Below are 27,653 nucleotides of genomic sequence, written 5' to 3'. Positions count from 1 at the left end.
GAACAGCCCTGGAGGATCGGCTGTTCGCCAGCATCTACCTTATTTACTATTTAAATAGTCCTGCAGAGAAAAAACTTTTTTCCCCCCTTCTGTGGTGTGAACAAGTGCTAATTGCTCAGACATGCAATGCACACACAGAGCCACCATGTTGATATGATTGCAAAGCCCGGTAACGTCAGCATCCCACAGACCCTCCTCCAACTCGGATTAGAGAGAAGAGGCTCAACAGTGCCGAGCAGCAGGTGCCGGAGGAGGCAGCCGGAGACGCTCACCAGGTAAGGGATGCTTGAACCCTCAATTCCCAGTGACAGCTTTCCTGCTCACGATATTTCTCTGCGACAACAAAACGCAAGTGAAGTGAGGCACTTCTCTTTGCAGGGGCTGGGGACCAATTGCCAAATCTTTGATCTTCGTGGGGGGTTGGTTTTTCGTTCGCTTCCCTGCAGAGGAATTCTTGGAAGTACGGGTCAGGCAATAGTGATGGAAGTGGCAACTGCTAGACATGTAGACAGATGGGGTAATTCTTGCTTTGACTCTAAAGTGGATTTGCTTTCAGGGTACTTCTCCCCCCTCTTCCCAGAATAATCCTGAACTTTTGAGATTTACAGGTCTGTCTGTCCATTGTGCCAAGTTTTGTGTGCTGCCACGGTTGTTTGCAATGGGGATGGTCTTCATATTGAATAAGATCATAACCTACCCTTGGTTAAAGAGTTACTTTAATTGTGGGTTAAGCCCCTTTAAGCCATAGTTGTGGAAATACTCCTTGAACTCTATTTCCCCTCCTTCTTCTTTTGATAGGGGACCCTGGGAGTGGGGAGTAGCCATGTCGGAAACTTCATTGTTTGTGAAATCTCAGTCAATGAAAGGAGTCTGAACTTCAACACAAAGAAAGGCACTAATTAAATACTGCAACACTTCTGCTCTGGCATGGAAAAGCAAGCGCTATGCAAGTGAGACAGCAGCCATCGCTCGAGTCCTCCAAGGGCTGTGAATAGCAGACCAGGCACAAAGCTTCCTCTCTCTCCCCTCCCTGTTCCTGCCAGCCCCAAGAAGGACTCTTGCTGCAGAGAGCTCAACTGGAGCTACTTGACTTTCACAGCAGAAAAAAACCATAGCTCACCAGGATGCTCTCAGAGAGAACAGTTCCTTGACTTACCTAGGGAGTTATAACTCTCGTTTGCTTTGTTCATGGAGCCTTACGTGTCTTTCCATCTCCCCCTTCCCCCCTCTCCCCAGTCACTTCAAAAATCTAACTTCCCCAATGGTAGGGGACAGGAAAGGTAAGTTAGATGATCCATGCTGCCTCACAACCCACCCTTTGGAAACAACCCACTTCTGGAGATAGCAGCTGCTTCTCAAATAGAAAAAAGGCTCTCCCTCCTGAGCTAGCAAGGCTTTCAGTGACATCTGAGGGTAGTCTGTGACCAGCAGGCATGGGAAACAGCTCTCTTTGGGATGATCTGAACAGCACCTGCAGCAATGCAGGCAACAGCTGCTACCTGGACAACAGTATGAGGTTCAACTTAACCTTCCAAGAGCAGGCAGCTGATTTCTACATTGTCCTCCCTGTGATTTACTCTGTGATCTGTGCTGTTGGGCTCACAGGCAACACTGCTGTCATCTATGTGATCCTCAAGGCCCCTAAGATGAAGACTGTGACAAACATGTTCATCCTGAACCTTGCTATAGCTGATGACTTGTTCACACTTGTCTTGCCCATTAATATTGCTGAACACCTCCTCCACTACTGGCCCTTTGGAGAAGTCCTTTGCAAGGTTATCTTGTCCATAGACCACTACAATATCTTCTCCAGCATTTATTTCCTCACAGTGATGAGCATAGACAGGTATCTGGTAGTACTGGCTACAGTCAGGTCCAAGAGGATGCCACATCGTACATACCGAGCAGCCAGGATTGTCAGTTTGTGCATCTGGATTCTAGTCACCATCATAGTTCTCCCTTTCATCATCTTTGCCAATGTCTACATAGATGACCTAGAGATCAAGAGTTGTGGTCTCAATTTTCCCAAGCCTGAAAGGTTTTGGTTCAAAGCCAGCAGGATCTATACCCTCATTCTTGGCTTTGCCATTCCGGTATCCACAATCTGCATCCTCTACACCATGATGCTCTACAAGCTAAGGAACATGCACTTGAACTCTAATGCTAAAGCCCTGGACAAAGCCAAAAAGAAAGTCACTATTATGGTCTTCATAGTCCTGGCTGTGTGTCTCTTCTGTTGGACCCCCTTCCACTTGGCCACCATTGTGGCTTTGACCACGGACTTACCCCAGACCTCCATGGTCATCGGTATATCCTACTTCATCACCAGCCTAAGCTATGCCAATTCATGCCTGAACCCTTTCTTATACGCTTTCCTGGATGACAGCTTTCGGAAAAGTTTCCGGAAGATGCTGGAATGCAGAACTTCTTGAACAGTGGTTGGGGCTTGCAGATCCCTTCCCTCCCACGGCTTTGCAGGAGCACCTTTGCAGACAGAAGGGGTGGCTAATGAATGCATAATATTCTTTCTTTCATTTACAAGTAATATATGTGTCTGGTTATCATTATCATTCACATGGTTTGTCCTGCTTACTTGTGAGTCTTGCATTTTCCACTCTCTGTGCCTCCCAACTACTCAAAGTTTCATTTCTATATTCTTGTTTTTAATCATACACCCTGAAGCATTAAGGACAGAAAACTTTGTCAGAGGTGTACTTCTACTACGTAGTGGTCCTTTATTGCCATCTGCTGTACAGCTGGAGCCCAGCTTTCAGATTAATGTAATGCTCAGTTTTTAATAGCTATGTTCATCTATGAACATCTATGTTCATCTGAGGATGGTTTCACGGAACAGAGCTAACAAACACTTTCAATGACATATGAATAAAATGGACAGAGGATGCAAGAGGACTATTTGGAAGAAAATACTCACCATTTTCGTGTCCGTGTGTGTATATGTGTGTTATGGCTTTGATTTTGAGGGAATGTTTATTTTCCACCCCAAATTTCCATTTTCCTGAACTGTTAACACAGGTTAAATTTAAACTAAATGCAAGATCTGGGTCTCAAAAATAGTGTTAAACAACACACCATACAAATACAATGGCAACTGGGGGAATCGTGTCAGAAATTATTTTTAATTAGTTTTTCCTGTTAAGTGTCAAATACATATTTAAGAGCAATTAATGAAATAAACCTCATGGGGAAAGGAAAGAGTGGTCCTTCTTTCACCAGAGAAAGCTTATGCTACTTGTCCTATGTCATTGCTATATATATTGCATTTTACCTACTGTAAAAGAAATTATTGTAGATATTATAACAAAATTAAGCTGTTTTGTAAGTCACAAGAAAAACCCAAACAAACACTGCAGATAAAATTCCTTCTTCAACAGGTAAATAGTAAAGCAAGGTACTTCAACAGAGCCAAGGCCTGAGAGGAATGCTGGAGATCAGAAACACAGCACTGAAAGCTTCAAGAACTACCATAAACACATTGAAATCCCATTCCCCTCCCAGCAAGGGAACCTCTCCCTCACTGATAGTGGGATGAGCACACCACATCTTCCAGCTTTTACAGTGGTGGAAAAGCCTACCTGTGGAGGTGAGCAGGGCTTATTCCCCCATTCAGTCCTTAGCAGTGACCTACCACAGCCAGGATAGCACACATGCCACAGCTCCCTTGTTTTGGCTCTATATTAGCCACCAAAGCACCTTGTTAAATGCAAGTGGACTTTTTATTGCCAAAGCAATGCCAGAGAATGCCTCTTCTCGTCACCTCTGCAAAAACCAAACTGCTCCAAGCCCTTGTCCTAGGGGGCAATGCCCAGCTGAATACAGCAGTAAGCTGTCTTGTAGGGCTGTGGTAAGCAGGAGGTCTGTAAAGAGCTTATCCTCACATCCTGTAATCCCTGCAGGGCATACGTACTACTGGTTTAAGGGTGGCTGCCTCAGTTAATATTTAACTCTCCAGCTTTCCCCAGGTCCACAAGCACCAAGCTGGGTTCTTACTTCTCCAAGCTCCACCAGGAAAGTACACAACAGGCAAAACAAAAGATGGGGCTAGAGACCAGCTATATTGCACACACCAGAACCCAGCCAGGAGACAAGCTACCTAGAGCAGTCATCCAAGGTCTATCCAGAAAATGGTGCTAAAGATAAGGCTGCCACATGAGCCCAAAATCCATCCAGCAGGTAGAGCTGGAAACATGGGATGCTGCAGGGCTCAGCTTAAAGGGGTTCCTGGAGCAACAGGCAAGAGTATGGCTGGAGGCCCCAGGTGAGGCCACTCAGGGCAATTCAGTCCTATAAGTGCTCTCAGGGCTCTGACACCAAAATTAATGACCTTCAATACATCATGATGGCAATTTCATTTTTCCCTTTTAGAAAACTGAAGGAGATTTGTGAATACAGGATCAATTGTGTTGCCTTCTCCTTATTAAAGGTGTTAACTTTGGAAGAACAATGAAGGAGAACACATTCTACACATTCTTCCAGGTGAAACTTCTCCAGGAACTTATTTTTTTTATACCAACTGTAACATTAACTTGATGTAAAGACCAAGAGCTGAATCCCCTGTCTCAACCAGCCTGATGAGGAACAGACCACAGCAGTGGGTCCTTAATCTCACAGTCTTAAACCACCCAGACTTAGTGCCCACAAAATTCCCAGAGCCAAGTTTCATGGTTCATCTGTATTTCGCATTAGGTGCACCTTACAGCTATCAGAAAACACAAGGATTTTTCAAAACCTGGTCCGGAGAGTGTGTGTTGGCACATCCAGGTGTGTGGTGTGGTCACTTAGCAAGCCCCAGCGACAAAGGGAGGAACAGGGAGGCTCCTGGAGAATAGATCAGCTCCACTTAGAAGGTGCTGATGGCTCTCAAGAGGTGTCAAATGACAAGAATTTGGAGAAGAGGGGGAAGAGCTGGCAGACGGAGGAGTGAAGACCATACAGGTGGCCGATTCTGGAAGGACAGCTGGGTGCTGTGGTCCTGACCGACCTTCACGGGGAAGGAGGCAGGTGCCAGCAGCAGAGGAGGGAGTGCAGAGAGGTGTTGCATGACCCGTTGGGGCAGCCCAGGGAGGCAGGCATCTCCGGCACCCACTGCTTTAGCACGGTTGCCACCTGCTGGCAATGGGCTCCCCAGGAGGAAAAACCTCTCTGAGTGCAGAAAACAGACTCGGGTGATACCACCTCACACACAAATTGTCTAGTTAGCTGCAGTGCCACTATTCATTAGCATTAGGGCTGTAGGAGAGACAATACATTTTATTAGGTGGAAAACCTAATATATTTCATTAGGTGGAAAGGACTTTTCAGGTGCAAGTCACCCGCTTTAAAACTTGACAGTGTCATTGCTGGAGCTATTCCCCTTTGAATCATATGTCATGTTTGTCACAGAATCACAGAGTGCCTAAGGGTGGAGGCACCCCGGAGATCGCCCAGTCCAAGCCCCCTGCTCAAACAGGGTCACCTACAGCATGTTGCCCAGGACCATGCCCACTTGGGTTTGAATGTCTCCAAGGAGGGAGATGCCAAAACACCTTTGGGCAACCTGTTCTAGTACTTCACCACTCTCACAGTAAAACTTTTTTCCTGTGTTTAAATGGAATTTCCCATATTTCAGTTTGTGCCTCCTGTCCTGCCACTGACACCGCTGAGAAGAGTCTGGCTCCCTCTTCTGTGCACCCTCCATCAGCCATTTACAGATACTGCTCAGATCCCCCCAAGCCCTCTCTCGCTGACCATGGGGAGCCCCATCTCTAAGCATCTCCTCTTACAACAGCATCCCGCCTGCCTCTGTGCTTTTCTCCATGTGAAATGTTTAAGACAGGAGTGTTGGCTTCTCTTTGCTGTCATGGGGTGCAAGGCTACAAGGGGAGAAGGGGCTTGCTCTGGCCAAGGCCCCCTCCCATGCTTAGGAGGGGCTCCAGCTCCCATCGGTGCACCGAGCTGGCCGGTCTGCCATCCAGCAAAGCGCCCAGCGGGGCCCTGTGTTTCAGCCCAGCAGCACTAAGCGGCACTCTCTGCTTTCAGCTCGACATTGCCGGATCTCCTGCAGCGCTGCTCAGCCTCGCACGCAGGCTGGTCCTGTGCTTCTGCGAGGAAAGCTGCAAACTCAGGCTGTCCCTGCCCGGGCAGACCCTCTGAGCACGGCACCCGAGGCCAGGCTGCTGCAGCTGTTTCTGGGAGAGCAGAAACCACCTTCAAGGAGACACTTGCCCACTCGTTGCACACATTCACCCCAGGGAAAACCTGCATGCCCACTCATTCGTTTTAATTTCATCAGGCTGCTGGGGCTGGCTTGCTGCAGAACACAACAGCCCACATTAGCCACAAATTGCAGGCTGGAAGTAGGGAAATAAATCCCCTTAACAATTCACCAAATAAATCCCCTTCTAAACCAAGCATCCCTCCCAGAGCCTGCAGGGTTGCAGGAAGCTGAATGAGGGACCTGCATGGCTACCTCCTGTCCTAACCCCCTTCCCAGACAGCCGTGTATCAAGTGGGGAAGCCAGTTCAGCCCCAAAGCTGGGCAAATTTCCTTCCAGGACAGTTCAGGATGTCCTAATGAGTGCAAAAGTGCCAGTTAACCTCTCAGCTCCCTGGTTACAGTGGGAGCTGAAGGTTTTCTTCTTGCTCCTGCCCACTGCAGCAGCACAGAGGAAGGCAGCAGGCTCCTGCCTGCCTCCTCTCTGGGAAGGACGTCACCTTCCCCGCTCCAGCTGCACCCACAGGACAGACAGCCATGGAGGACTTTGCTTCATCATCCCTGGGAGAGGGAGAAGAAGCTGTTTTCCACCCCAGACACAGGAATTAGGGCTCATACAGGGCTCATATTCCCGCCGCAGGCTTTAAACGCAGACATCTGAGATAAGAAGCGGGGATCGGAAATCACTATTGCTTTTTAAGTCTTCGTGCTGCAGCAAGTAATAATGGCTGTTTCAATCAATTGTCCTCATCCAAGCTGTGCTGCAGCTTGTTCCCTCGCAAAGCTGTAATCCCCCAATACTATGCAGCCTCCCACTGTCTCCTACTGCTGGTCACGATTTCGGGTGAGAAAAGAAATAATACCCCACTGAGAGATGAAGGCCCAGCTCTCAGAAGCATCTTTAGATGAAAAATAAAAAGAAAAAAGAGATTAAAAATCTATGAGCAAAAACTCAGAATATAGAAAATATAGAGCAGAAGCATCTCTAGAGGATACTGTTAAAAACAATCCAAAGAGAGAATTTGTCCCTCTTCTGTACAGCTTGACTTATCTACCTGCCTTGTCACCTGTGGGGTGCTGGGACCCCCTGGGTGTCATGTGCTAATGTGCCACTGGTGGTCCCACTACAAACCCAAAGAAATGGTGACCCTCCAGCTTTACTGCTAGTTCTGGGAGAGACGAGCCCCGGTCAGTGCCTTCAGACGGTCTCAACACCTCAAGGTTTGACATTCCCAGCTGCTGCTGAAGAGAATGGGACTCCCCAGGTCCCTTCCACTGTGAGTCAGGAGTTCACCTGAAGACCCCCTGTGGGCCATGGGGTCACAGCGCTGGCAGCTCCCTGTCCCATGCCTGGGGCAAAGCGTGTTGGGTCTTAGCCCATCTACAACACCACTGCAATGGAGGCCGTGCCAAGAGCTGTTTCTGGGGTGATAAACTCTTGATCCAGGGCAGCTCTGAGGCCTCCAGAGGAGCTCCACACTTGCTGTCAACATGGAGTGACAGGACACCAGGCACCCTCCAAGAAAAATAAGCTTTCCAAAGAAACCCCTCTTGAAAAGCCACATGCCACATTGCCGCATTTCTCTTCCCCCATGTCATGGTTTTAGCTGGGATGGTGTTTAGCTGCCAGCTAAGGCTGAACCACGACACTCCACCTCCCTTTTGCTGAAAGGGAGGAAGAGGAGTTAATTTAAAGGCAAATGCCAAGAATAGTGACAGTAAATATTGCCAAGAGTTTCTCATTGGCATATGTTTTTGGTAAGTGGATATGCAGAGGGAAAGATCAAAGCTGTCTGAATAGCTTTTAATTACGAGCCTCAATTGCTCTATTTTCTCTCAGAAAAGTATTACAATTCTCTAACAAAGCTCTTTGAGTGGAATTAGACACTAGCCTGAAGCTTCAAGAGCTGTTTAGTGGCTATTTTCCCTTTAAAAAAAAAATCTGATGTCTAGAGAAAAAACAGGCACTCCCGTAAATGCCTACAGCCAAGTCCAATGCTCACTGGATAAACAGAGAGAGGCTGGAAAGCTTTTCCTGGGAGGAGGTGAGCAGCCTGGGCTGCACTGAAGGCTGATGGTGGCTCTGGTAAAGCACCCACCACAGTGTCCCCTCACTGGGCATGGAGGGGGACTCTGGGTGATGCCACCACCATCCCATATGTAGGAAGGGGGAATTCCCAGAGAGGGGAAAATAAGCTATGGTTTGGGAGTAAGACCTTCGACAGCAGGCAACTGTCCCCATTTTCAGGTTTCCTGAGATATTTCTTTCTCTGTCTTTCCCCAGGACTTCTGTACGTCCCCATCATCTCCCCTTGCTCCGCTGCTGCCCCTGCACAACTCATGCCTGAAGAACAAGACACCTTGGGAGTTTCCAAGGTCCAAGCCATCCACTGTACAAAACTCAATAATGCAGCTGAATAAGGAAAGCAGAGAAATAAGGATTCAGTTTCATAAACTTAACCCTCAAATGCGATCAGAGGCTGGTAATTAATAAAGTCAGATTTCAACGCAACGAAAAACCTCCCCTGAGACTCAACCTGCTTCTGCTTGGTATTGATGGAAATACTATGAATGTAATTACATTTCTCTTATCTGTGCGATGGAGGCAGTGGACTTCTCTGTGCCATAGGCTGCTCTTGGCTGAGCTTCTTCCTTCCAAGCTGATCATAAGCCAGGGAGGTGAGGCTGATTGATAGCCACTGTTTCACAGTGGACTGGACAGGTCAGAGCGGGCAGCTCATCATACACCATCCTGGCAGATAGCCCCAAGGCAGAAGGGCTCAGTGGCACAGCTAACACTCACTCGTCAAAAGACAAGAGGCAGTTTTCCAGCCAAACGCAGTCTAACTAAACCCCAGTGTGGATGCCAAAGCAAACTGCGGGAAAAGCAGCCCTGGTCAGCTTTCCATACCCACCTCTGAGCTGCCGCAGGAATGCACGGAGTGAGGATAAACACCAGCACCAGAGGTTGGGCTCATTTTCTGCTCTTTTACGCTTAATCCCTGCAGGCAAGTGATTATCTCCGGGAATTTTCTCTGTGGTTAAGCAAAGCAAGAGCAGTGCAAAACTGAGATGAGGGAAAGTCCAAACTATTTGAGCAAATGCCCTGTGCATGCGGAGAAGTTGTTAGTAATGCCTAACATTGAACAAACATTAAATAGCCAAATCACAACACGGGATTCATTTCACACAGTGGAAATCAAGCCGAAAAACCATTAATCTTGATTTCATATTGACTACATGGCTTGTGTTTTTATTCCCCATCACTGGATGAATCAGCATGGAACGAGCTTTTCGGAGCACTCGCTGCACATGGCAGACTGAAAACACACAGAGAAATCAATGTTTATAGAATGGACAGAGCCAGTTCAAACTTTGTCTGGTCTCCCCTCTGTGGCCAGGAGAAAGGTGATCTGATGTAACCAAAAACCAGACTGTGGGAAGATGTGAATTCTGTCAGTGGTTTCCTCGGAAAAAATCAAGTTTGCTGCTTGGTTTCTTGCAGATTCATCCTTCGCTTCACTATGCTGAAAATCTGCTGTTTGGCAGGGCTGGTGCTGCTCAGCTCTTGGCGCCAGCCCATCCTGCCTGGCTGCAGGCCCAGCAGGGAGGGAAGCAGCGGGTGCTCTCCCTAACCACTGCAGGCTTGCAGGAGGACTCCATCCACACAGGCGATACATCCCCTTGCAGCAACAACATATACTGGAGGAAAAATACCTTTTGCTGCAAGAGTGGGCTGGTTGCATAGGTTATGAGCCCTCCCAGCAATAGCTGCCTGTATGGGCTCTGCAGGTAGGATTTCCCACCCAGCACCTATATACTGCAAAAAGCACAAGGATTTGAGAGCAAAGCAGGAGCAAGAGGCAAGGATGTGTATAACACCACATTATACAGACCCACAAATGATCCAACCTGCTCATTACTCAGGAAGATCCCAGATTATGTCATGTGCCAGCACAGAGGGATGGGGTTTGTTCCCAGAGGCCCTTCCAGCAGCCTAACCATAGGGGGGACCAGATCCCCAAGAATCCGTACACAGGATGTGTTCTCCAGGGGTGATCCCAGCTGGCGTTGAATATTATTGTGTACTTTCTACCCCAAGGAGCATTTAGCAGTGAGTTGTTGGGTTGCTGAAGCAGAAACCTTGTGTGTAGTAGGAGTGGCAGCAGGTGGGGGCAAGGGCTGCCTGTGTCCCCCAGCACTACAGAGAGCCAGCATCACTGTTACTGCAGACAGCTGGGATTTCACTGTATTAAGGGAGAGAGGGAAACCAAACTCAGTTTACATGGTTGACTAGCATCATCGTTGCCAAGATACATAACCACGTTGCTCTATTTATTGATTATTTCATTCTGTCATGCAATTTACCCAGGCTTCAGGGTGCTGAAAAAAAGGAACAAAGAGAGTTCATGAGCTGTGAGGCTTTTTGACCTAAAGTGCACCCACCCCAATAGCAGTCCCTTTTCTTGAAAAAAAAGTCCATAAAATTCCTTCTTTCAAAATGAGTTATGGCCTTAACGCACCTGTTACCACGCATTTTGAGCAAAGGTGACATGTAGCCCCAATCTAAAGGGGCAAGAGCACAGGTGCTTGCAGCCACTGTGGGCCACTCAAAATAGATGTGCATCAGCTCAGCCATGGCAAGGAGGGGCTATAGATCCTGTCACATCACACCCCCATCCCCAAAAAACCCATGTGTCAAACACCCATTGGCATCACACAGCATACGCTCTATTTTCTTACAGTCTATCTTTGTTCCTCGTGCACCACAATGACTCTTGGATTATGGGCTCATGCTGAAGCCTCAGGACCACCTGCCATTTCCTCTCCCTTATTCCAGCCTCACCACCTCATAAGCCTTTTTCACCGTGAAGCTGAGACACTTTTCCCTCCTGCAACCCTCCATCTCTCCCACCTCAGCCGCATGGTTCCCCTCAACACAGCAGAAGGCCAGGGAGTAAGAACTGGTTCTTCAGACAGCCCTGGCCAGGGCTTGGGAGGTGAAGATCAGGGATGTGAATTACCAGCTGATTCTGCAAAGTCACAGCAATGAAGCTCTGCCACCAGAGAGGTTCACACAGAAACACAGCATTAAGCCATGAATGCAAAATCAGGGCTACAGCTCAGGATCTGACTGAAGGACGTTCCCCCTGTTGAAGGAAGGAGAAATTTTTTTATGCATATCTACAAAAATAGCTGAAGGAAAGCACATGGAAATGTGTGGGAAAGCAAACTGGAGTTTTTCTGGCACTGCCACTCTAAGAGTCCCTCTTCTGAACAGGTAGCAAAGACCACACCGGCATCAGCTGCTTCTGGAGACCCTTTTCATTTAAACAAAGAGGCTGTAACTGTGGAAAGCACCCATTTTCCCCACAAAGCATTGCAGGGTGAGAGGCATCCCATTCCGGGCACACATTGTCCTACCCAGAAATTATATTCCAAAGCACCCAAAGAGAGATCAGAGTCCAGTTACAGCTCCTTAAAGAGTTAACAAATCTTCCTCGGGGGAAATAATTAAAAAAAAAAAAAAAAAGAAGAGGAGGAGGGGGAAACATATTTACAGTCTAGTTCCTCACGAAAACACCGTGGGAAAACAGACATGGGAACTGCTCATCATGAGAGAGCATCTTCATCAGGGCAATTCCCCGGCTGCAGAGCAAGGGGCACCATGTGAGGCAAATGCAGCTTTTGCCTTCTGCAGTCAGGACTTCTTCCATCTGCTAAAATTGTCATCAGCGTTGGGGGACAGAGGAATTCAGAGCAGGTGAAAGGCTTTGTGGCTCCTACGGGCAGTGGGCAAGAGGAGGGTGATTTCGACTGAATACTCACCCAGACAAACTAACCTCATTCTTACCTGCAGCTTGGTAAAGGATAACTCAACACCTCCCTGGGTAAGTCCTTCCCATGGCATAAAACCATCCAAACTTCACTAAGGGTACAAATTTCTGCTTTTAGAAATTGTGATTCATGTTGGGGGAAAGTTGTTGGCTGAACAGCCTGGACAGGGAGAGAGGAAGGGACATGCGCACCAGCAGAGCAAAGCACCCTTCAAAAGGCAGAGCTTTGCTCAGATGTGCCAGTGCCATGAGCCAAGGAGCTCCCTGAGGGAGAGCTCAGCCCCCAGCTCATCCATTCCTCTGCCTTTCCAGCAGTTGACTCGAGCCAGCAGCAGCAGGGAGAACACTTAGTATATTGATAAATCTCATAATACTGAATAAAGCACTTTGGTTTATGGTTTTGCTATAAGAACTCACTGCTGGGTACTTATAATTAACTGAACTAGAAAAGAAATAAAGATTTCAATTTTTCCCCACCAATTTTCTTTCTCCTTGTTTTCTTTTTTTTTAAAAGAAGAAAATCACCACTGCTAATAAAAACCCTCTCCTTATACTTACCTGCCTGGGTAGGAATACTGATCTCTGTGCAGAGAGAAGGCACTTTCCATATTGCACATCTCACCAGCTAATCCATCTTTCCTGGCTACAGGATAGAGCTGTGGCTTTATTTTCAGAGCAGTTCTGTAATTCAGTGTTCTCCATGATCATGCCTAACCCCATAACTTCTGAGAAGTGTGTGGGGAGTAAGTGGAAAGAGTTCAATTTTAATCCTACCTCAGACTTCACCTCTAACAGCAGGCAGCTGCCAGCATCACTGCCCTACCTGCACAGGAGAGCTGCCTGTTGCGAGACCCAGAGTAACTGTGGAGGCTGGCAGGGTGTGCACAGCTCACACTCATCTCCAACTACTGATTTTCTAGCATTTTCACATTTTCTGTGTCCAGGTTGCCTGCAGACAAAGTTGCCTGCATTACAGAAGTTCCCACTGGCCTCAGTAAAAAGGGATGGGATGCTTCAGTGTTATTGCATGTGCTCAGCAGTGGTTTTGGCTGGAAAAATAAGCCCACATGCAAAGATCCCAGCAGTGCCGGTGTTGAAACAACCCCTTGATGCACACAGCTAAATCTTTTGGACTCCACATCATTCAAAATACGGGGGGGGGGTATTTTCCTTTATTAATGCACACAAGTAGCCACCTAGGAAATTGCAATTTACACTGTGGTAATTGTAAAATCATACCAACACAACCATTTCAGAGGAGAATTAAAAGAGCCTGCACTTCAGCCAGCCAGCCGATTGCAGGCCTTTAATTCCATAGGCACAGTACAATAAAGCTTTTGCTTTCAGGTTTTTGTTGCTCTTATCACAAACTCCACTGAGCATTGAACAGAATGCCTAAACACATTCACTGCAAGGGCCACAAAATTACCCAAAAGCTTAGTAAACGCACATTTATTGAGTACTTGATTATGTAAGATCATTGCAGCATAGTCATTATAACAAAATTCTTACTTAAAAAAATGCCAAACACTGCTGTATATTTTTCAGGTGACATAAATCTATTTAAAAACCCAACCAAGAACTACAAAGGGAGTGTGGCTGTGCCTTAGCCAGCCACTAACAAACGCTCTCCTGCTCCCCAATAGCACTGCAAGAAAAGCCCAGCAGTCACTTCCCAGCTTCACGTACAACCGTACCCAGCACTCTGTCAGACCATACGATGGCTGATGGGCTGAGAAGACTCGAGGTTGCACCAATGCTGTTATTGTATCCACAAACAATAGCCCACCAAACTAATTTTTTCAATGGCATGGATACAACTTGCCAGCAGCATGGTTCTCAGGGAGCTGTTTTTAGCATGCTTGGGGGTTGTATGAGATTTCCTAGTGAGTGCTTGGGGATAAACACCCATTCCAAAGTGCTTAAAGTGCCCAGATTTCCTCCTCCCCTTACATTATTCAGGGGAAGCACTAATTGCAAAGTTTGCCTGGTATCCCTCCAGATTCCCAGTCAAATGCTAATCAGCATGAAAATCCTCCCAGCTTGAGCAGTTTACAAGGGATCTGGGTCCTATACGTGGGACACTGGATTTGCATCTATAATTTAAGCCCAACCATAAGGGAACCACTCTACATAGAAATATAACATTGGATTCTTTTATACAGCATATATAAAGAACATGACAGGATTAAAATATTGGCAAATCAATACATTAAAAGTACAGAATCTCATAGACCAGAGCACAGGAAATATATTCACATGAAATCTGTACAGTCCGGACAATGCTGCCGGTTCTCGCGTTGGAGCTGACCTCCCATCTCCAAATGGAGGTCGTTGCTTTGCTTCCCCATCAGCACCACTGGTCACCGCTGCCCAGATTTCCCCAGGGTTTTGTACTACAGGGAGAATACAAATCTGCTGTCCCTGCCAGCATGGAGGGAATTCAGTGGTTAAACTCTTCGGGAATGCTTTCATTATCAAATGAAATGACAGGGCATTTCATTTTACACAAAGCTCTGACCTACTGGGAGAGGAAAATCAATCTATGGTCAGCAGGAGGGGTGGTACCTCAGCAGCATTTCCCAAGTGCTCTCAGCATTGTGGATCTCGCTTCATTAAAAAAAAAAAACAAAAACAACAACAACAAAAACAACCCCACCTTTTGTATGGTTTTGCCCCACTTACCTTGCATGGAGCAGGTGGGACTGTTTCAGGCTGCCCCTCCTGCCAGAAATGTCCATGTCTTCTGGAAGAGCTCCTGTTCTGACTTCTCCAAAATGTCTTTCCCCTACACATAAATATATGTATGCATAGGCCACTTCATTCTTTCCTCCTCTCACTGAGGAAGATCCCCAAGGCATGCTTGGCAAGATGAAATCCTACTTTTTATCTGTACCTATAGCACTATAGAGATGTGTATATACAGACTCATTCTGTCCATTATTACAATGGAAATACACAATTTTTTAAAAAAAGCAATAGCAGCATGTAAACAAGGATCTGTGTTCATTTCACCCATCTTTTTTTCCTCCTCTTCTGAGCTACATTAATCAGTTTTGACACTCCCTTCTCATCACCTTGCTCCCCTCTCAAGGGTTTACTGCAGACCCCTTCCACAGGAGCTGGCACTGTCCTCCCCAGGCTCCTAGCCCCGGCTGCCTGCCTTGGGGCAGTTCGGATTTCCCTTTCCACCAGCTCCCTCCTCTCCCTCCCCACATCCCTTCTTTTGTGATGTGATGACTCATCCTGGAGACCATCTTGGGTTTTTGTCTGACAGCTGCTGCCCACTTTGGCTTCAGCAAAGTCTGATCTCAGGGTGATACTGCGGGAATAAAACCCACACCCGAGTGCCTGGTGAGCCACGTGAGCTGTTAGCGCCTTAAACAACTCTGGGAGGAAAAAAGACATGGAATAGTTTGTATTTTGTCTGTCTCCCAGCAGCAGAAGTGTAATTCCCAGCAGCAGTGCCCATTTTAAACCCTTAATTCCCAAATTCTCAATAAAGTTGCAAACCCCCAGGGTTTTGCAGGAATCAAAGAGCTGATTTCAAACACGTTCCTTAGCGCAGGGTGCACTGGAATTAAAAATACGTCAAATGGGCTCACTTTTTCTGCATGCTCTTGCAGTATCCAGTTTTCCCAACCCCCAAATTGTTTCCTCGGTTTCTTGCCTCTCAGTTTTGAGGTCCTGCTAAAGAGCTGTTATCTGGGTTAGCTCTGATGTGGGGGTGGTTGGACTCTGCTGGGCGACAGCCACCATGGGAATTTCCATGCCTAGTCAGGCCGGATTGTTAGTCCCTTCTGAGTTCTTGCAGGCATAGGCCACATCCTTGGCGATGCTGCACATCCTGTTGGACATCTGGAGCTCGGTCCTGAAGGCAGTGGGGAAGCAGAACTTCTTGAAGCACGCCTTGAAGTTCTCATCTAAGAAGGCATAGAGCACAGGGTTCAGGCTGCTGTTGGCATACCCCAGCGCGGTGCAGAAGCAGGAGATGGCCAGCTCGAGCTCGCTTTCTGCCTTGGCACCCAAGCACTGGACCAGCACAAAAATCTGGATGGGAGTCCAGCAAATGATAAAGACTGCCACCACCACCAGGACCATTCGGGTGATGCGCCTCAGGTTTCGATCCTTCTCCTTGGAGCCTGAGAGGACACGGACGTTTTTGAGTCGTCTGATCATGAGACTGTAGCAAATGGTGATGATCAACACGGGGATCATAAAGGAGAAGAGAAAGACACAGATGCCAAACACTGGATCCCAGTAATCCACAGGTGAAGGGAGTTTAATTAGACAATCTATTTCTGCAAGTCAAAACATAAAAAGGAAGGTAAGATCAGCAAACCCATATCAAGAAGAAAAGAAAGCACCTGCACATTCAGTTTAGTTTAGGCATGTTTAATACTGGGAAAGCAGTAGCAGTGATGCAGAGAGGCAAGTGCAGAAAGGAAAGAGCGGAAAGAGTTAAGATGGCTTTGTAGCAGAGAGCTCACCACACTGATGAAACTGGTACCCCTCTCCCATGGCTCCCCAAGCCCATGGGCACTCCTGGCCAACAACACCTCCCACCCGTTGGATGCATTTTTACTGACCATTGTTTTCATTCTCTGCAGATCCCATCACCATTGCTGGGATGCCAAAGACAGAAGCCAGTGCCCAGATGCAGACGTTCACCACTTTGGCCTTGTGGGGAGTGCGGATGTCTAGTGCTTTAATAGGGTGACAGATAGCAATATAGCGGTCCACACTCATCATTGTCAGGGTGAAGGTGCTTGTGAACATGTTATAGTAGTCTATAGAGATGGCAATCTTGCAGAGGACATTGCCAAAGGGCCAGAAACCCAGAAACGTGTCTGTACCCTGGAAGGGTAAGGTCATCAGACACAAGGTATCTGCCAGAGCGAGGTTAAAGATGTAAATGTTGGTTGCTGTCTTCATCTTGGTGAATCTGAAATGGAGGAATAAGCGATGGTTAGAACTCCACCTGGCCATAATAGGTAAGACACTGAAGTCTACCGAAGAGGGCATTCTGCCACTTTAGGAAGGAGGTGCTGTATTTTTCTTACATAACAAGGGATTGACCACCACCCTTTCCTTTCTACCTCCCACATGCTTATCAACACACAGCTCAGCCCAGCTCCTGCAACAATACAAATGGTGCCTTCACAATCAGTTTCATGGGCAGAAGCTTATTCCCTTAGACTGTAAGTGAGGACCACGAAAGCCTGAGGATGTCAACTTGGACCATGCTTTTTGAAAAATTACTTCAGTAAGGCTAATCTAGGATTTCATCACATATGGCTTCATTATTATAAATATTGGTGAGAGCTTTACCTGGTAAGCTGGTTTGAAAGGCATCTTATGGTCCAGGAGTAAGCTGATTAGCCATTTTGTATGGGCTCATAGCCAAAGACAATGGCTAATGTGAGCTGTCAAATCAGAATGGGTAAGATGGCCAGCGGCAGCTAAAAACTGGTGAGGAATGAGGTTTGTATCAGAAATCAAAATATCACAACAGATCTTTCTAAAGAAACGGGTAGTTTGCAGATAAAGTCATGAGTCAACTCTACTTCAAAGGGTTTTGTCATTTCTATAATACTTTTATTGCATGAACTGACCACTCCAACAGAAGATTCACCTTGCTTTAATGGTAATAATGTCCTTTTCACACATGGGAAATGATGCAAAGAAAGATGTGATCGCCTACCCAAGGATACATGCAGAGTCTGCAGAAATGGAAACTCAACAGTGACTCTGTGATTGAATCTAACATTTCAGCTCCAGGATGTTCCCCTCATGGGCAAAATAAGAGCTCAAATAGGTATAATTTTGAAACTACAGCTCATCTATAATTTACTATACCAATAGCCTTTGCAGAAATGTTGCCAGAAATGGCAGCCAATTACGTGTTTTATTAACGGAGGGCAAGTTCATTTAAGGGCAACACTTAAACCCATAAACTACTGCACTGTTTCCAGTTTGATGTGTGTTGGAATATTATGGGGTCTGATTTGACCTAAAAAGCTCTTTTTGTCAAATTGATTTTGAACAGCAAACCTACAACTGCACTCTCAGCACCGTACCCCACCTCCCCCCAGTGCTCTGAGCTTCATCTCTTGACAGGTTATTTGAATGCTTGGAGGAACATTATCACTGCCACACTCTGAACTCTGTTGAGATACATGGTGAGATAGCCAGGTTTGCAAGAACAACAGCCAGGGGATCCACAATCCAGAATATAAAGTCTGTTTTTTACCCCTCTTAGAGCTCTAAGCTGTGCTTGTATTAGAAGTAAGATGTTTGAAAGTGGCTTGAGAAAGCAAGAACAAATGATCCTACATTTGACCTTGAAAGGCAAGGGAAGCTTTTGGAGCAGGTGAACTTTGATGCAAGCACTCGAGGTCCCCATGTAAGCTTGAGTCAGGCTCTTCCTGACCCAGAAACCAGAGTAGCTGAGCAAGAGAGTGGGTTCTTAGAAAGCCAGCCCAGATCAGATAAACTTATATAACCAAAAGCTGTAAAGGAAAAATACCAACGTCTTTCCTATTGTGGTGGGATGAACAAGCAAAACACATTGCAAATCCAACACAAGCAGGCAACTGCCAGGGCTTCAAAGCTTTGGTACTTGCTAAGCAGAATTACACAGAAACAGACAGGCTCCAGTGTTGTGAACCCCAGAGCAGCAGCATCTCAGGGTAGGCGAGTTTTGCTTTTTTGTTTGAATCCTTGCAGTTGGCATAAGCAAGGCAATGCACACAGGGAGCATGAGATGGGGCTGTGAATGGATTCAGACACTTTCCCCCCTAGATCAACGGGGGGGGGGGGGGGGGGTGGTAATTGAAATTAAGAAATTAAATCACTGTTCTTTAACAGCCCACACAAAAATAAGTATTGTCAGCTTAGGCTTCAGGAAATTATTCCATCACCTAAGACTGTGTTAGCAAAGGACTCCTGGGAGCTGCAGTCTTCCTCTGTTTACCACAGACCTGGCTGGGCTCACCCAAGCTTCCCAAAGGTCAAGCTTGTTCCAGTCCATCCTTCCAGAAGGTCTGGACTTGGAGGCAATTCATCAACCTGCCTGTAACCCTCACTGCTCTAACTGATGTTACAACTTGAGGGAATAACAACTGCATTTTTGAACCATGATGGGCAACTTCACCACTGTGAAACAGAAAAAAAAGTTGGGTTTGGTGTTTTGTTTTTTTTTAACCAGTGGGAGGAAAAAGCAGCAATCCACCCACCTTTACCACCCATCCAGCATCGACAGGGGACAACATTGCCTCCAGGCACACTCCTGTGTCCCCAGAGTTTGAGGCATCTCAGCTAATCCTGAGCTTAGGGTGTGCAGATTGCAAACCTTCAGCTCTCTCTTGCTTCCCTCCACGAAGAGGGGACCTTGCTGGTCCCTCTCCTCCAAGACATTTCTCAACAAGAATTCAAAGTCTAGGTGCAATTGCTCAGCCTGGTCCTGCAAAACCTGCTCTCCCCCAATGCACAGATCCCTCTCCGCTGCCCCTTTCCTCACTCCCTCCTAGGTGATGGCAGAGTTGCCTTCCCTCGCTGCCTCCAATGTGGGAACATGCTGGGGTGGCTGGCCCACTGCTTACCTCCTTCAGCCCACCTTCAAGTGGATTTTAAGGCCAACTTGTGCTCTTAAAAGGTGGGAAATTAATTTACACCTAATTAATTACTTCTAGCTCTACTTTCTCTGCATGCTGAGAGCCAACAGCCATTATCCCAACCAATGTTCCCAAACATTTCCAGAATGTTCAGTACAAACAAAAATCAATTAATCACTTATCTGTGGATTAACCTTTTTTTCTTTTCCTCTGGGAACTGAAAGTGTTCTCTTTTTTAATCTGCACAAAAAGACAAATTAAACTCTCGGGCTTTAGGAGGCACCTAAGGTCCCCATAACAGCACAGTTCCAATGCGGATAAGCCTGTGGACTCCATGGAAGACATTAGCTCCCTGCTGAGCCACTTTCTTGCACTTGGTCACGAAGGCAATTTCCTAATGGAGCATCTCCCACAGGGCAGTTCTCAGCTCTCCATCCAGCTCCACCTTTCTCACAAAAGTAACAATTGCTTTGCTCTGCTCTCCTGTTTTCCCAGGCGCTGACACCTAAGACGAAAAACACCTGAATATCAGCTCAGCACTCAGCTTCCCCCTCCTTTTTCTTAAGTGGACCTCAAGCAGCATTACCTGGAATAAAGCTGTGCTTCACTGAGGGGAACCCACCTTCTGGGAGAGGAGGAGATGGGTGGGAAACAGCTCTTCAACATACTGGGCTTTGAGGTCCTGTCTTAACAAGGACAGATTTTGTCCCTGGCTGAGCCTCAGGGCAAGCTGCAAACCTTTTGTCTTAGTAGCACTCCTTCCTTTCCACACAGCCACTGTGAGACTGCAGGGTAGCAAGAAGCCCCAGGGCTAAGGACCAGCTGGCTGCTGCAAATCAAGATCCCAAAATGGGGCTGCAGATACCAGGGCCAGAGGGACCAGAACAAAGCCTTCAGCCCTGGGGAACCATGAGCATTATCTCCAGGAGCTCTCTGCCTCTTCATTTTGATATTCATGGTCCATCTAATTGGAATGCAGACAGTGGTGTCACCTTGAGCAGCTCCCTCCTTTCCCACCCCACGCCCTGGCATCAGTGACAGCATTTGCCATCCTCCCTGGACAGGCACAGGGAAGAAAAACAGAACAGAAGAGGCTCAGGGAGGATTTTTGCCAAGCTGCTCCCACCCTCTGACAGTGGAAATCAGCACTGGTTCACTGACATCTCTGCTCCCAACCTGCTCTTAGCTCATAGGTTGTATGAAGCTGATATTTGATCTGGCACGTACCATCATGATTGGTGTCCTCCCAGCCATACACCCACACCATGGTCCCTGTGTCCCTGCTGCTCTGATCACCTTTTCAGAGCCCCCTCATCCTGAAATTATCCAATTAAAGCCAGTTTATTCTTAATGGTTCAACGGGCCACAAAAAAACCCAGAGAATTTAAGAAGGACAAATTTAAATCACTGTAGATAGGTGCTACAGCAAAAGCAGCCAGCAATGCCAGCATGTTAAAGCGTATTAATTACCTGGCAGGACGGAGACAGACTAGCAGGGGTTAAGGTGTCTGCCGCCAGCCAGGGCGAGCAGCAACGCTTTGGGACAGATTATTTTCTTGCCCTTTGAGTCTCGCTGCTGTGTCTGAGTGACACTGGTGCCCTCCCTCCTCAGGGTGCTCTCTGGGGACCAAACTGGACAGGGATATTTTGTGGCCCCAATAGCTGCCATGCTGAGGGCAGAGGCTGGGTAGCTGCTGCTGCAAAAGCCTCTGAAACTTGCATAGGGGCTCACAGGGATGCTCATGCAACCCCAAGCGGGCACATGACCACCAGGAATGGTGCTTCAGTCGAAGGAGGACGTTTGCCAGCACCCATCCTGCAGCCAGATGCTCTCTTTTCTGTTCATGTGCTGGACTTGCCTCTGCTGAATTGCTCATGTCCTAAATGCTGCTGGGAATTGCCCAGGCCCTAAAAAGCACTGGGAACCAAGTCCCACATTAAACATCACAGAACTACTGCTGCACATGGGTAGTTCCTTTCCACTCATCCCACCAAAGCCGGGGGAAACCAAGAGCCCTCCAGCACACATTGGAGTCACAGGAGTTGTGTTAGCAGGGGCCACACACAGCTGCTATGGGCCATGTGGCTGGGCCCAGCTCACGCAGGCTCACGAGGGCCTGGAAACTGGGGAGCTGCAGACCTGCCCTTTGCAGAAGGTCCCCCTCCTGCCCACCTCACCATCCTCCCCTGGCTCCAACCACCCTGCACAGCACAGAGCCCTTGGCATGGGTTTCCCTTCTCGACAAATTGCAACAATTGTCTCTGGGGCTTTTTTGCTGGGAAAAACTAAAAGAGGGGGATCTGGAGAGAGATGGAGTCTCAGATGGCCCTCCTGGTGTCTGTTGGGTCAATGTCGCATTAAACACTCGATTTCAGCTCTGAGACACAGAGCTGGTCGAGGCTCTTCCCTTAGAAAGCTTTCTATTAAGAAAGCAGCATCTATGCAATGTCATAATTAACTTTGTTTTCCCTGCCTCATCACAGCCAGCTGCCTTACCCTATTCTCAGGGATTGATGCAGTTTTCAAGCAGAATAATGGCTGGTGCAGCCATCCCCAGGCAGGCACCTCCCCATCACAGCCCTCCTCCTAAAGCTTCACCTGCAAGCAGCAAATAAACCTGCAGAGGCCTAACAGCCCTAATCTACCTAAACAGCTGCTTCAAATGCTCTGAAACAGTGCTCTTCGACAGAGAGCGCTGAACATCCCCAGTACTTTGCTAGGCTCCCAACAGAGAGCTGCCGTGGCAGAGAGAAGTGCCCTAGAAACAAGGCATGATTCCCACAGGGTCTGATCCAGGCAAGCAGAGCCAACATGGAGGAAGGGAGTCCTCCAAATCATCACTGCTGAGCATCGCAGCAGCATGATGGAGCAGGGGACAACGGAGGACTTCCTGGGCCAGAAGCTGCATGTTGGCCCTGGCCTCTTCCCTGGCACAGCAGTGGAGGCTTGGGGGTCTGTCGCACCCCATGCAGCAACACTTTGGTTGCTCTCATGAATGGGTCAGCGTCACCTCCAGACCCATGACCCATTGGTCATCCAACCCTATGGCCATTGCAAGAACGATACATTCCCGTTCTCTTTTCTTCCTAAAACCAAAGCTCTCGGGCATGCAGCATTGCAGCATTCAGTTAATAGGTAAGAGGGACTCAGGCTCAGCAGCCTGGTTTCCCCCACTCTTCCCCCAAACCCTGCCTAGTGCTGTTCAACTCCTTGTTTCAACATTCATTAAAAAACAGTACAGAAAATATATGCAGAAGAGAGCAAACAGCAGAAGAAGAAAGAGGGAGGGAGGCATTATCTCCCCTGGCAAGGAACTCCACAATGAGCAAGCATAACAAAGCCGCAGACAAGGCAGATTTCCACAATAGGTCCTTTACTGTCCAGGAAATCATGTTCCTGACGAGAGCCCTTCTCAGTCTTATCCAATTAGCGCTGCTCGGCACTAGAAGAGGGTTGACAGTCACATGGTGACTGTCTCTATAAATTAATCATTCCAAATGTTAAATCACTCCAAATATAATAGAGATGTAGGCTGGGTTCTACAACAGAGGGGAAAACCCAGAGGAGGCTTTGAATTTGTATTTTTGTGTGAAATACCGGGAGATTTTAAACTTTTCCCTCAGTACTGCAAAAAACTAATTCAAGAGGAACAAAAAACAAGCCTTCCTGATGCCTCCAATTTCCTCGAGTGCTGATATTAGAGTCTTTGTATTTCCCACCTCACTCTTAAACAGGAAACAATTACTGTCTATGCCACTGCACCATTCCTTTTCTGGAAGATAATACACCGGTTCCTTATAGATTGTGTTGCATGCTGAAGTCTGGTTATCCCTGGTGAAATATAAGCACAGAAGGGGGTGGGAGAGACAAAAAAAAAAAAAGAACCCCAAAGAATCAAAACCAAAAAACCACCATGAGCTTTTGTAGGGTGCACCATAGCTATAGATGATCGGGGTGCAGCACAGAGGGTTTGCCAGTTGTTTTTCCCATTAATGGAGGAGATATATCATTAGAAGTCCCAAATCCCCATGTTGACTTACCAGCAACATTGCTGAAAAAAGATGCTATTTAAGGCATGAAGCCCAGAAGCCCCAATGCTCCCATCTGGGGAGAAAACTTGTACTTGAGAAGTCATCAACATCTTCTTTGCATGGCCACTAATTTGGCAGCTCTGCGTGAATCTGCATACATGACCAGGGTCAAGAGTTTGAGCTATCGAGTCCAGCTTGTCACCAAAACTGCTCCTGACCTTAACAGAAAGGGCAAGGAGGAAAAAATCCTGGGCAGAAATAATCAGACATCGTAGCTCCTTACCAAACCAAGAAGGGTCATTTCCCTGGGTATAACTCAGCACTAGTCTCAGCCAGTACTGAGCTCCCAGGGGACGCTGATGGAGAGAAACAGTAGTTTCTTCTACATGTGTTCTAGCTCAGTTATAAACTTCCCCAGCACACATTATTCAAGTGGCCCCTCCAGGCTTTCATAGATTTTGGGGAAAAACAGGTGTGAATAATAAATAATTAAACCTTCTATTAGCTCTTTTGTATATATAGGGATTTACTGGATAAAGGAGAAACAGAAGCGGGAAAGGGCTGGGGGAGATGGGGGTGACATCTGCCTTCAGTTTTCTATTGTCTAGAACCAGTAAAACCAGAGGACACAAAAAAAAGCTAAGTTCCAAGGGATATGCCAGTGTTAAACCCCACTTTCTTTTCTTGAGTTCCATTTATCCAACCAGAAGGTATCAAAGCCAAAAAGGAGCAGAACAGAAGCCACCATTTTGAAAGCGTAGCCTCACATAGCCACGGCACACATCCACCCTGACCAGGATGCCGGTTTGGGACATCCATATTCTTGGCGATACACCAGTCACAGCCCCAGGCAGGGGCCAGCACGGTCCTGCCATCCACATCCCACAAGACCTTTGCACACAGATTTCTGCCAAGGTTTCTCCTTCTTACACATGTCTAAGGTTCATGCATGGGGCATGGACTCCTTTCCCCTGCATGCACACTGGCTGGCATTCCCTGGGAGCTGCATTGCCGTGGGACGAGGACTTCTCAGTCCCAGAGCCTCACTACTCACCACACTTACACACACCCACAAACTCCATGCCTACTTGAATGATTGCTACTACATGGAACAGAAACACGAGCTCTCCAAACTGTCACTGCTGCACTGCAAACCTCCTCTCTCCATCCCCAAATTCCCCAGGGCTACTGTGATCCCTTCTCCCTGCCATAACTCCTCAGCAGAAAGAGCACAGACAGGCAGCCTGCTGAACAGTCATGTTGCTTTGCCCTTGTAGCAGAGACTTAGCCACCGTTCACCAGCCTGTGATACCAAAGATTTCCTTTTGCAGCATCTCCCCCAGATGAGTTGTGTGTATTCAAGGGAAAGATGCTTTGGAAGCAGCAGGGCTCCTGGCAGGAGCAAGACTTAATCTCATCAGTGTCTGAATATCTGCTAAATATTTTCGTCCTCTATTGGAGGAGAAAACAAATTGATCCTGTTTTTTCTGTGCTGGCAGCACCCACCTGCACCAGGATTCTGCTCTGAGATGTGTATAAAATGGAAGCTCATTCCTAACATACAGAGTACAGAGATCAGAAGGGGGTTGCTGGCCATTTGACTCAGAATCACAGCCCTAAGGGTTGCTAAACTTATTTTGTACTTACAGGGGGGAACAGGGTTTCTGATTCCAGGAAACAGGGTGGTTTCAGCCACAGGAAAACCAGACAGGGACACTTAAAATACCAGGAATCCTGCAGGGAGGCTGGACAGTGCTGCTGGACTGGTGTAGGCTCCATGCTTTTCTCCTCTGCAAAGGTCCCCCTGCTCTCCCCACTTCGGCATGAGGAGCTGGAGAAGTTGCCCTCATCTCTGCAGCATCCCATCACATCTTATTTATGTCTACAGTTTCCAAAGAGTTGGAAATGCTACATTTGTGATTTTTCCCTTGTAAGAGTAAGACTGAGCCTCCCAGCAGGCTCTTTCCCTTGCAACTAAATTCAGCTTTGGAAAGCTCCAGCTCCCAGATGGAGCAGCACCTGCAGCCACAGCTGGGGTGCTGGACACAGCACAGGAGGGAGAGATCCTGTTAAAGATCCAGCTCTCCCTGGCAGCGGGATGTTCCCAGAGCTTTTCCCTCCCTAGGTACATCCAGCTCCCTGCCTGGCAGTTTGCAAAAAGCCCCATTTTTTGAGCAGATCTGATCCCTCTGTTCCATTCTCTGGGTTAAACTTTAGGAGGTACCAGAGGGCAGCTGAAAGCTGGTGGGAACCTTCATCACAGCCTAGGAAGGGAGAAAAACAAATAAAACCAAAACAATAAAAGGAATGCCACACTGCTACCTCTAAAGCACATCACAATTGCCAGGGAAGCGCCTGCCTGCTTCACCCGCAGCAGGGATTTAGGGGGGAAGGTCTGTCCCGCTCACAGCCCTCCCCGGAGCCTCCCTGGAGCGCTGCCTGCATGTCCTACCTGACAATCACATACATGACGGAGCAGTTGCCCACCAGCCCCACAATGCACACAATGGAGTAGACAACCACAATGGTGATCTTGATGCTCAGCGGCAGGAAGCTGTCCCCTGTGCCGTTGTTAAACCAGTTACTGGGGAGAAAGCTCAGGTTCAGCATGGAGGAGTCATTCAGCAGCTTTCTCAGGTCAGGGTCTTCCAAAATATGGGCAGGAAAGAGCGGGTCCATCCTGAAGCACCAGCCTGTGCCAAGGACCTGGGGCACCAAAGAGACAGTTTTAAGATCTGCTGATCAATCAGGTAGCGCGGGACCATAGCAAAGCATGTGCGTGAGAAACGCTGGAGGAAAGAGATGATTTATCGCCGGGAGAACACAGCCCCCCTCAAACCTCCCCAGGAGCATTTTAATGGGATGCAGCCCTGAGAGCTTGGTGCAGTCTGAGCACACAGGGAGCTCACGCATATCTCCACACCGCCAGCGCAGGGGACATGCGGGGCTGCACAACGCCATCCCTCCCAAGCGCTGGATGCTCATACCTGCCTCTCCCAGCCTTGCCGGGTCGGTGAGTCCCCCCACGCGGCTTGGTGCCCCCAAAACCTTCTCTCCCCCCGTTCCTCCCACCGGGGCTGGGGGCTCGCCCCGCCGCTGGAGCACGACACCCCCCACCACCATCCAGCCCCAGCAGAACGTCAGGAAAAGCCCAAAGTTGCCAAATAAGCCGCCGCTGGCTGCTTACCTGCGTGCGGGTTTCTCCTGTAACGCGGCTCCGCGCCCCGCGGCTCCGGGCGAGGCTGCGCTCCCCGGGGCCGCATCCAGCACCCCCGGGCTGGGGGGGGACCGGGGCGGGCTGCGGGCACGGCCGGGGGGGTCCGCTCCGGAGGCAGCCGGTGGAAGGGGAGCGGGGGAGGGGACAGTAAGGGGCTGCTCCTCGCAGGCAGGGATGCTGCCAGCGCACTGCACCTCGGAGCCCACGTTTTTAACGAAAAGGGAGGGATGGGGAGAGGGAGGGAGGACGGACGGCGGCTGGGCAGAGCCAGCCCCGGCTGCCTGGCTTCTCCCACTGCGTAAGAGAAAAGCGGGGAGGGGGGGGGGGGGGGGAAGAAGAGGAAAAAGGAGGGGTGGGGAGATAATAAATAACCAAAGGCACCAAACGGAAAGCGAGCCCACACCTGCGAGCCCAAGGGCAGCCTTCTCCCCCCGCTCCCGCAGGCGCTACGAGCTGCCGGCGGCCCCCCCGTCCCACCCCCGGCGCGGGGAGCGGGGTCCAGCGCCGCCCCCACCCCCCACCCGCAGCCCCCAGCTGCGGAGGGGACCCGCAGCCTACCTGGGGTGGGCTTCCACCCAGATGCGCTGGGAAGAAGGGAAGGGAAGGATGGGGGCACTGGGGAGATACAGCTCCGGGAAGCGAGTTCCTCCCTCCCCTGCAATTGTGCAACCTGAAAGCTGTGCTAGCGCAGGAGAAGCAGAATGGGGAATTTGACCTAGAAACTGGCAAAAATACAAGGA

General features: G+C 48.4%; 2 protein-coding genes across 2 annotated transcripts; one reads left to right on the top strand and one right to left on the bottom strand.

Annotated features, from left to right (window-relative positions):
* Positions 1-956: 956 nt before the first annotated feature.
* On the top strand, positions 957-2,535 carry NPBWR2 (neuropeptides B and W receptor 2). Its single transcript, XM_075108770.1, has one exon. It carries the CDS (start codon positions 1,434-1,436, stop codon positions 2,430-2,432), a length of 999 nt encoding a protein of 332 aa, XP_074964871.1. The 5' UTR covers positions 957-1,433; the 3' UTR covers positions 2,433-2,535.
* Positions 2,536-13,208: 10,673 nt separating this feature from the next.
* Positions 13,209-27,217, bottom strand: OPRL1 (opioid related nociceptin receptor 1). Its single transcript, XM_075108810.1, has 4 exons — positions 26,884-27,217; positions 26,149-26,402; positions 16,638-16,993; positions 13,209-16,349 (listed from the first exon to the last, which is right to left on the bottom strand). Exons 2-4 carry the CDS (start codon positions 26,373-26,375, stop codon positions 15,826-15,828), a joined length of 1,107 nt encoding a protein of 368 aa, XP_074964911.1. The 5' UTR covers positions 26,376-26,402; positions 26,884-27,217; the 3' UTR covers positions 13,209-15,825.
* Between the last annotated feature and the right edge of the window lie 436 nt (positions 27,218-27,653).

The sequence above is a fragment of the Phalacrocorax aristotelis genome, chromosome 13 (assembly GCF_949628215.1).
Source record: "Phalacrocorax aristotelis chromosome 13, bGulAri2.1, whole genome shotgun sequence".
NCBI lineage: Eukaryota > Metazoa > Chordata > Aves > Suliformes > Phalacrocoracidae > Phalacrocorax > Phalacrocorax aristotelis.
Note: the sequence above shows the minus strand (reverse complement) of the source record. Positions and strands in the feature narration are given on the sequence as shown.

Bases quoted from the DNA above. Each gene is read 5' to 3' on its own strand.
- OPRL1 (XM_075108810.1), bottom strand. From the start codon at position 26,375: ATGGACCCGCTCTTTCCTGCCCATATTTTGGAAGACCCTGACCTGAGA. The intron at 16,994-26,148 runs GTAGGACATGCA...CCTCCATTTCAG, and splicing joins GTCATGTATGTGATTGTCAG to ATTCACCAAGATGAAGACAG. The intron at 16,350-16,637 runs GTCAGTAAAAAT...TTTGACTTGCAG, and splicing joins TGCAGAGAATGAAAACAATG to AAATAGATTGTCTAATTAAA.
- NPBWR2 (XM_075108770.1), top strand. From the start codon at position 1,434: ATGGGAAACAGCTCTCTTTGGGATGATCTGAACAGCACCTGCAGCAAT.